The sequence below is a fragment of the Lactuca saligna genome, chromosome 4, assembly GCF_052625555.1.
Source record: "Lactuca saligna cultivar CGN05327 chromosome 4, ASM5262555v1, whole genome shotgun sequence".
Classification (NCBI taxonomy): Eukaryota; Viridiplantae; Streptophyta; class Magnoliopsida; order Asterales; family Asteraceae; genus Lactuca; species Lactuca saligna.
This window is the reverse complement of record NC_136420.1, coordinates 160,251,093-160,260,670: the sequence shown is the minus strand read 5'-3', so window position 1 is coordinate 160,260,670 and position 9,578 is coordinate 160,251,093. Positions and strand designations below refer to the sequence as shown.

The 9,578-nt window shown below is 35.8% G+C and overlaps 2 protein-coding genes across 2 annotated transcripts; one reads left to right on the top strand and one right to left on the bottom strand.

Moving 5' to 3' along the window:
- Positions 1-1,108: 1,108 nt before the first annotated feature.
- On the top strand, positions 1,109-6,149 carry LOC145043013 (HIPL1 protein-like). The gene is made up of 7 exons (XM_078991546.1): positions 1,109-1,360; positions 1,455-1,612; positions 1,705-2,508; positions 2,584-2,797; positions 3,060-3,238; positions 3,583-3,824; positions 5,605-6,149. The coding sequence occupies exons 1-7, from the start codon at positions 1,261-1,263 to the stop codon at positions 6,008-6,010; spliced, it is 2,103 nt and encodes a 700-aa protein (XP_078847672.1). The 5' UTR covers positions 1,109-1,260; the 3' UTR covers positions 6,011-6,149.
- A 48-nt stretch (positions 6,150-6,197) lies between these two features.
- On the bottom strand, positions 6,198-9,361 carry LOC145043014 (Galactosyltransferase family protein). The gene is made up of 6 exons (XM_078991548.1): positions 8,127-9,361; positions 7,784-8,016; positions 7,424-7,714; positions 7,210-7,338; positions 6,947-7,120; positions 6,198-6,838 (listed from the first exon to the last, which is right to left on the bottom strand). Exons 1-6 carry the CDS (start codon positions 9,004-9,006, stop codon positions 6,518-6,520), a joined length of 2,028 nt encoding a protein of 675 aa, XP_078847674.1. The 5' UTR covers positions 9,007-9,361; the 3' UTR covers positions 6,198-6,517.
- Between the last annotated feature and the right edge of the window lie 217 nt (positions 9,362-9,578).

Below are 9,578 nucleotides of genomic sequence, written 5' to 3'. Positions count from 1 at the left end.
TTTTCTTTTCATTTGGAGATCTTCTGTGGAAATATATCATGCATATTCTTATGGGATTGTGCCTATTTTTATGAAATCGGTGGTATTGTTATTAGTATTGTTGTTGTTTGTAATTAAGTACATGGTTTTCTAAAACTCTTTGAGATGTTACTAGTTTTTAAAGGAGAATCATTTTGAAGTATTTGTAAGAAATTTGTATCTTATTTTGTATGAATTTTAAGTTTTTGATGGTTTATTGATATTTATTATTATTATTATTATTATTATTATTATTATTATTATTATTATTATTATTATTATTAAACAGAAGAGCAGAATTATAATTTTTATCATTTAACACTTTCATTAGACAATATTATCATAAAACATGTTTTCATTCGGAACCTATAAATTATTATATGATACTTTAATTATTCATTCCAAAATCATTAAGACGTTTGCCAAACAATCATAACTTATTGAACGACTAAATTAGTATATTGATGGCATAAACGCTATAACAAAATTGGAAAAAGCTTACAAAAGCTGGTGATAATTATTAATCAACAAACAAGTAAACCTGAAAAAAAAAATGCCGTATAAAACAAATTTAAAGTTTTTAAAAGAGAAATTCTTCTCCAACTAAATTACAAGTCAAATGTCTCCCGTGAATTATTACATGGTCATAACTCACTCTTTTCTTTATGATCCATGTCGCCTTCAAGCAGTTGAAATATTGTCTGTGTTTCTTCGCACATGGATTTCTTCCTTTATTTTTAAGAAATATAATAAATTGCAAGTTGGGTCTAATGTTATACAATTCCAATCCATGGATAAAATTTTCAAGGCTATCCATGAGCGCTGCAATCAATGCTTGTTACACGACATATAAAACAAACCAAGATCCTCCTTTTTTTGTGTTCTTTCACTCTTGGATTCATGGAAAAGATCCCTCAACTAGGTTTTCGGAGTAGTGTTTTTACCAAAAAAAGAAAAAAAGAAAAAACGATGATTTATTTATATATTTTAAGAAAAAAAAAAGAGAAACAATTACACAACAATGATGGACCAAGCATATGCTTGCTACCATACCAACTACGTGATATATATTTGGATCAAGAAATTAACTACAAAGTCAACTATGAACACTCCCTACATGATTCAATACCTTATGCCATCACAATCCAATCTTTATCTATCTACTTTTTTCATAAATCACAAGTCAAATGGCTCATTAGGGTTCCATGAAGAAGATAAAGTGAGAAGAACTTTGTTTCCACCATGGCTGTTCATCATACGACTATGAACATCTTCATTTTCTTCATCTCTGTAACTTTGCTCATCACTCATGCTCTTTCACTTCCTTTGTGTACAGATTCAAGTAATCAATTTCTCAGAAACCCCATTACGTTTTAGCGAACTTCCGGTTTATAATTTTGTTTATGTTTCTAATGATTCTTGTGTATATATAACAGGTGCTCCACTTAAACCCAAGACTCCTCTGGTTTTCTGTAACTACAATGGCAGTTCGTGCTGCGATTCTGTACAAGATAAGAATATACAGAAGCAGTTTGAATCGATGAATGTATCTCAACCTGCTTGTGCTTCTCTTCTCAAATCAATCCTCTGTTCTGTAAGTTTCTTGGTTATAACTTGAATGTTTGGATTTTAAGCAAGTTTTGGGTTTTATGAATCAAGAAAAACTTGAATGTTTTCATTTTTCAGCGATGCGATCCATTTTCAGCGGAGCTTTTCACCATTAAAACCGTTCCTCGACAAGTTCCTGTGCTCTGCAACTCTACAGTTTCCTCAAATTCATCACAAACCAACCAAGCTAACAACAATTTCTGTGAAAAAGTATGGGACACCTGTCAGAATGTATCCGTAAGAAATTCACCATTTTCGCCATTGTTACAAGGTCAAGCTCCAACACCAGCCAATTCAAGCAACAAGCTCACTGACATCTGGCAATCAAGATCGGATTTTTGTAACGTAGTTGGAGGACCTTCACTCGAAGATTCCGTCTGCTTCAATGGGGAAAAAGTCCAACTAAACATAACCACCAACAGCACCAAAGCTCCTCCAACTGGCATGTGTTTGGAGAAAATCGGCAACGGTTCATACCTTGATATGGCGGGTCACACTGACGGGTCGAACCGGGCTTTCTTCTCCAACCAAAAAGGCCAAATTTGGTTAGTCACAGTTCCTGAAATCGGGTCTGGACGTGGGTTGGATCTTGATGAGTCCAACCCGTTTCTGGATTTGACGGATGAGGTTTACTTCGATACTCAATTCGGGTTGATGTCGATAGCTTTGCATCCAAATTTCGCTCAAAATGGGAGGTTCTTTGCTTCATTCAACTGTGACAAATCCGAAAATCCACGTTGCTCCGGAAGGTGTGCGTGTAACTCCGACGTAGAATGCGACCCTTCAAAGCTACCTCCGGATGACGCCGCCGAGCCTTGCCGGTATCAAACCGTGGTGGCGGAATACACCGTTAATGGGACGTCATCCTCACGAGCATCTGTAGTAAGTTTTCGATCACATAAGATGGAAGGATAAATATCAGGTGTTTATTATATTTGGAGTCTGTTTTTTCTGCAGATTCCGGTGGCTTCACCGGTGGAAACGAGGAGGATATTCACGATGGGTCTTCCGTTCACGTCTCACCATGGTGGACAAATTCTTTTTGGACCAGACGATGGTTACTTGTATTTCATGATGGGAGATGGTGGAGGAGGTGATCCTTACAATTTTGCACAGAGCAAGAAGTCGTTACTTGGGAAGATTATGAGATTTGATGTCGATAAAATACCCAGTAAGTTTGAGAAAGAAGACGCATTTGACTTTTGAAGTCAACAGTATTGAATTTCGGTTTCAAATTTGAGTCGAACTGTTTTACAACTTTAGAAATTCTTAAAGGGAAGAGTAGATTTTCATAAACGATATGCCAAGAAGAAAATTTTGTGTCCAGTTTGATAATAAAATCAACATAAACTTTGAATCTTGAAGATTATGATTTGACCTAATGAAGTCAAATCTTTATTTATCAAAATTTGAACTCTCAAGTCTAAATCCAGGTGAATCGGAAATTACAAGTTTGGGATTATGGGGAAACTATTCAATCCCAAGAGACAATCCGTATCTTGAAGATGAAGATTTGCTGCCAGAAATCTGGGCTTTAGGGTTTAGTAATCCATGGCGATGCAGCTTTGACGCAGAAAGACCTTCGTATTTCATGTGTGGAGACGTAGGCCTGGTATTACATATTATTAAATAACTTTTTTACTTAGTTTTCTGAAAAAGTTAAAAAAATTCAAAAGATTTTTAGGAATTAGAAAACAACTCTTGAAAATAACTTTTTATCCAAAGAAAAAGAAGGTTTTTTAAAATTCAAAAGTTAAGAAAAGAACTTAAAACATTTTAAGAAATTTCATCCAAATATTTTTAAAACCATCTTTTAACTTTTAAAAAAAAAAACTTTTATAAAAAGGACTTTTGGTTTTGAAAAGAAATCTCAAATACCCCCTTAATATTCTCCTTTGACTATTGAAACTATGTTTAATGTTTATAAACCTGTTAACATTTTTCATCTGTTACTAGAACGAATACGAAGAGGTGGATATGATCACAAGAAATGGCAACTATGGGTGGCGGGTTTATGAGGGACCCACCATTTACACTCCTGAAAAAAGTCCCGGAGGAAACACGTCGGTGACTTCTATAAACCCTGTTTTTCCGGTGATGGGATACAAACACTCTGATATAAACAAGAACGAAGGTTCAGCTTCAATCACCGGAGGGTTTTTCTATCGGTCCACAACCGACCCATGCTTGCATGGAAGGTAAATAAGTCAAGATCCTTACTTCCATTAACACAGAATCGCATCCTTCCAACAATCTCTAGGATAGCAAAGAGATTGTTGGAAGTATTATTATTGGACAGATACTTACGTACCTAGTCATATCAAATGATTTGAGAAAATTCATGAAAGCTTATATAAAGAATTTAACCATAAAAAACTAAAATTTATAAAAAGACCATACCACTTCCCCAGAGACCTTTTATAAAGAATTTAACCATGAAAAACTAAGAATTATAAAATGATCATGACTTCCCTAGAGATCCTTTCTGCGGAAACTTTATAGCTCTGAGGAATGTGAATGGTAATGAAAAAATGAGGTAGTAGGGGAAAAAAAAGTTAAAAAAAACAATTTTAAAAAAAAATCAATTCCCCAGAAGCTTCTGTGTATTTGCAGAAAGATCCTCTGAAGATCTGTTCTTCATCCACACAGTCTGAGGAACTGTTTTTTGCAGTGTTATAAAAATTGGCCTACTTGGCTGAGTACTCGGAATCGGGCCCTCCACCGAGGTCAGTTTTGTGAACTCGGCAAAAAAAAAAACTCGGATTAAGCCAAACTCGGTAAAAAATCGATTAATATCTCTCTAATTCGGTTTTACTTGGGCTTACACGATCGAACTCGGTCAAACTTGATCGAAATGTCAAAATTATCACAAAAAGAGAAAAAAATAATAATTTCATGATTAATATGTATAATACACTTAATGATTTATTATTTAACTCACACATATGATTATTACTATACATATATCTTAAATTTTTAGTAATTATTCATGAATAGAGACAATTGTGTGTATTTTAGGTTTTAAGTTTTATGCATTCACATGTATCTAATTTTGCTATATATTTCAATGAAATTATGATTTTAACTTACGATTTTGACATATAATTTTTTTTAAACAAAAATTTCTACACGAATTACCGAATCCAAGTACTCGCTACTCGGTAGTCGGCCGAGTAGGTACCGAATAGCGAGTTTAGCAACCTTGATTTTTCGGCTAATCGTGGCAAAAATCGGGATTTTCTAACTGTTTCTTATCAATTAAATTAGGATACACCTAAAGAACATATAATTGATTCAAGAAAGATAATTGTACTAAAAAAAACGTAATAATCTCTAACAACAATCTTTCTTCGATCGTTCGATTGTTCGTGTTCCGACCCTCGTTTCGCAGCAATGTCCCCCCTAACGGCCTATGTCGTTCGTACTTCTGCAGCCAAGCAAGTAGGAACCAGATTTTTTTTTTTGTGATTTTACAATATTACTCCTGTCACCTCAATTCCACAGAGATAGTACCATTCCTCGGATGTTTAAGGTTTCCGCAGAGACCCTCTCTGTGGAAGTCATGGTCATTTTACAAAACATGATTTTTCATGGTTAAAATCTTCAAACAATCCCTTTTCTGTGGTCATTTCATGAATTTTCTCATATAATATTTGTGACACAGAAAAGTTTCGTTATTTTGAAAAAAAAAATTGATAGTCTCAAATTTTTTTTTTAACAAAAAAATCACATTATTTTCAGAAAATCACATAATCTTTCATTTCTTGTTAAAAAAAAATAACTTTTGTTAATTTAGGTAAAATCTTAAATAATCATGATTTTTTAGTTCAATTTTTTTCGGTACTATATTAAAAGTATTCTTAAAATAATGAGAGTTTTCTGCATCAAACACAATTCAATTGTTAAAAGACTAACCCTTTCACAGAAATGATATGTCTGCGTATATGATAAATAACATTGAATGTTGGTAATATGTAGTTACTTATACGGAGATCTATACGCACATGAGATGTGGGCAGGCGTCGAAACGCCTGAAAATAGCGGGATTTTTACGGTAAACAATATCTCATTCACATGTGCAAAGGATTCTCCAGAACCATGTAGCCTTGTCCCGGGCAGTTCACTCCCTGCCCTAGGCTACCTGTTTTCATTCGGGCAGGATAACAACAAGGACATATATCTATTATCAAGCAGCGGCGTGTATAGAATCGTTCCTCCAAGCCGCTGTGGTTACACTTGCGAATATGAAACTCCAACCACGGGTCCCACCACCAGTCCATTGACACCCACTCGTAATTCAAGTGCAAACATATTGAAGAGTTCCTTCAAGAGTCTCTTTCTGCTTCTCTTGTTTTTCCTTGTATTGGTCTTCTCCCCTCCATAATAACTTGAGATTACGAGTTTAGTTCGAGTCTTTACACCTATGTAATATTGATGTCTTCAAGTACTATTTCTTATTGACATGGAAAAACATTACTATCCGGTTTTGAACCTTATATATACTGGTATTGTTGTATCCTTGATTTACATCTCATATATTATGTAGTCTTATAATGTGGGCCCAAATCACGGGTGAAAAAAACAATTTTGTAGAAACATTTTCTTACAACATAGATGATGAATGAGGGAATGGAAAAGATGTAGTCATAGATTAAAGTCCAACAAAATCTTTTTTTTTTTTTTTTTTTTTCCTCCAGTTCTACAGTAAATTACATTACAATGACCCACACCCCAAGGATTCCTGTTGTATCAAAACTTCCCCATTATATAAATCCCCCATCTGAGAAAGAAAGGGGAAAGGGAGATAAAGAAACAAAATAATCAAAGAATCTCAAAAGGGAAAGAGAGCTATCTTGATTGGGCCCACTACATTCCTCCTATTCAAAAGGTGTCATCTCATGTTGCAGCATTCAGGGCGTCCATGGCGTTGTAGCTTGTTCCACATGCACATCATTTGTCTAGGAGACTGATAATGAGCTGTATAATACTCCTCAATGCAACCAAACTGACAAAACTTCAAACTGTGCACATATTCTACACGTTTTTTTGTGCTATTAAACTGCTCTACCCACATTCCCATACTCACGTCTTCCATCTTGAACAGCTTCAATTTATGCTTCTCAAACTCCATTGCAATAAACTCTGCAACATCTGATGATAGAATGTACCCTGGACCATTTGCATATGGTGGATAATCCTCTTCCGGCCATTCCTGATTTAAAAAAAAAACACATACAAATTGAAACACAAAGGTTTTGGAATGTAAAAGGAATGGAATCTGTCAACGGAATCGGAATCTTGAATGGAATGGAATTGGTACCTCGTATGTAACAGACCATTTGCCATATCTTAGAGGCTTATGATAGTAATTGATGTTTCCTACATATAGGCTTTTCCCTTCTCCTATTTTATTTGCTTCATTAAGAACAGCATCAACTCTAACAAATGTGTCATCATCACACTTCATGATATATTTAGCTGATGCAGTTCGAACCTGAATTAAAAATTAAAATAACATCCAAATTTTAGTGTGGGGTCCAACATTTTCTGATGAAAAGAGTGACAGATAGAAGTAGAACTAACTCCATATTCACATATAGCAACGGTTTTCAAGACAACAAGGTCATAATTGTCCATGTAAGGCACAATGACAATATCGCCGAAGAAATCGGCTTCTTTCTTCAATTCGTAGTTCACTTCTTTTCTTGCATGCTGACATGAAGAACAAATTGTGTAAAGTTGATGTGTAAAGCTAAAGTAAGAATTTTGAAAAGCATGTGTTAAGTGTGGTACTTACTAATGCAACAAAGAAACGGGCGACAACGTGTGAAGATTTAATAAGATTATGTTGCATCCAAGATTTTCTAACAGCCATTCTTTCAGCAAAATGATTTCCTGCTGAAAGAATACCAATGAAGAGATCAATGGGTTCATTTGGAAGAGGTGGAGCTTTCCATTTATCTGACATTTCTAAGTGTCTTTGAGGGGCAAAACTGGGATGTGCTGAGGGTAATGATGCAGCGAATACAGCAGTCACATCAATATCTCCATTCAAAGCCAAACCAGTGGCGTCTTCCAATGCAAAACCCTGGTAGAAAGTGGGAAATATAAGAGAATAGTTTATCAAAATGACGAAAATAGCCCAAATGGTACTTACAGTTCTATATGGGAATGAAGTAATGTGTCTTCCATCAACGTTTACATGATAACCCTCTAATCCTGCACTGAGAGTTAACACGAATAGCTTCCCTTCTGCAAAAGGGTAAGGCCAGTCAAAAGTCACCTTCTTTGTTCGACCTATGAGCCTGTTCAACCACCAGCTTGATTTTGACTCCTCTGAGTGATCATCATCATCACGGATCCACTTCTCACATTTCACTTGACCATCAACTAGAAAGAAAAAAAAAAAAAAAAAGCAAAAAGATTAGGTAAGGAAAACGGAAGATGGTTTGAAGGTGAATGAAACTAGGTCTGGAATTCAATTGGGATTTAGGACTTACCGGTTTCTTCATCAGCTCTGGATTTCCATCCTTCACAACGATGAGCAGATCCCCATTGCATTCGATAACATGTATTCTGTTCAATCACAGGCTTTCCGCTCCAATCGCCTTTTAACCTAGGGTTAAAATGCAAAATCCTTGGTGGGTCTTCACCATCGACGGTTTTTAAGCCCTGTAACTCCATCATGAACTGCGACACCATCAAATATTGGCCGGATTTCAACAACGAAATCTTTGGGTCCTGCTCGGGATGAGCTTCTCGAGGTCGACCCACAAGAGTTATATGTGATCCCAATGTCATTCCGCAAGGGAGCACAATGATGCTTCCTTTTTCGCGGAAAAGAGACCCTGATAGTGTGATCGAATTAGGGCAACTCTCTCTGGTTTTGTTTTTCACACCGTTGATGGTGATGTTTTCCGAGGGTAATTTAAGTTTACCCGATTCGAGTTCTTCCCAGTACTTCTTCCCTACCGAAAAAGCTTCCGTTGCAGATTTTTGAATGCCCCCAAATCCATCTTTTGGTTCGCCGTTCAAACTATTGATGTCGAAATTCAACGTGGATAAAGCTTTGAACTCACGGATTTTTCGAGAATGCCTGGAACTAACAGGGATTTTGGCAGCGATTTGAGGGAGATTTAGAGGGCGAATCGGGGCTTCTTTTTCTTGTAATTCTTCTTCGCTGTCTAGGGCGTAGGGTTTTTTGGAGAATTTGTCAGAGAAGAAGAAAACACTAGACTCGTCTTCTTGACTAACTATTTTCGACACAAAGGGAACTTCTAGACCAACCATGAGCAGATACAAAAATCCTAAACCGATCAGAAACTGAATCGATCTTTTCTGTCTTAAAGACATGAACCAGTCTAATTTAGTTCGCTTCATGTCCAAGTTCTTCCGATTGCGCAAAACTCAGAAAGAATTTGAACAAGAAACAAACACCCACAACTCAGAAAACCCTAACGGTAATATGATTTCTTGTAATCATGAAAAAGACTCGAACCCAGTTTCAAAATTGAACTTGATTTTTAGAATACCTGGCCCCCCACTCCCCAAATTGAAGATGAAACACACCTCAGAGAGAGAAACGAAGAGGGCGTTACCCCACGGACGCGTTTTGATGGTGGAGATGTAGAGAGAGGGGTTGTAGTGTGTGTTTGTGTGTGAGAGAGAATGTGTGGAAGGGTGGAGGAAAGCTTTAACACTTCACAGGTCGGTCGCCTGCCTGGAACAAACAAAAGTTCAATTTATTCTCCATCGATTCAAATCTAATTCAAAAAGGATACCGTTTTTAGTTTTTTTGTTATTTTCATTAGTTTATTTCGATTCGATTTTAATTTTATCAAATTTATTCCATTTATATCAAATTCATTAAATTATTATTTTTCATTTTACAGAAAAATTATTTGATAACATCTTAAAGTGTAATTATCTTAAGGAAATAAACAATGAAGTAC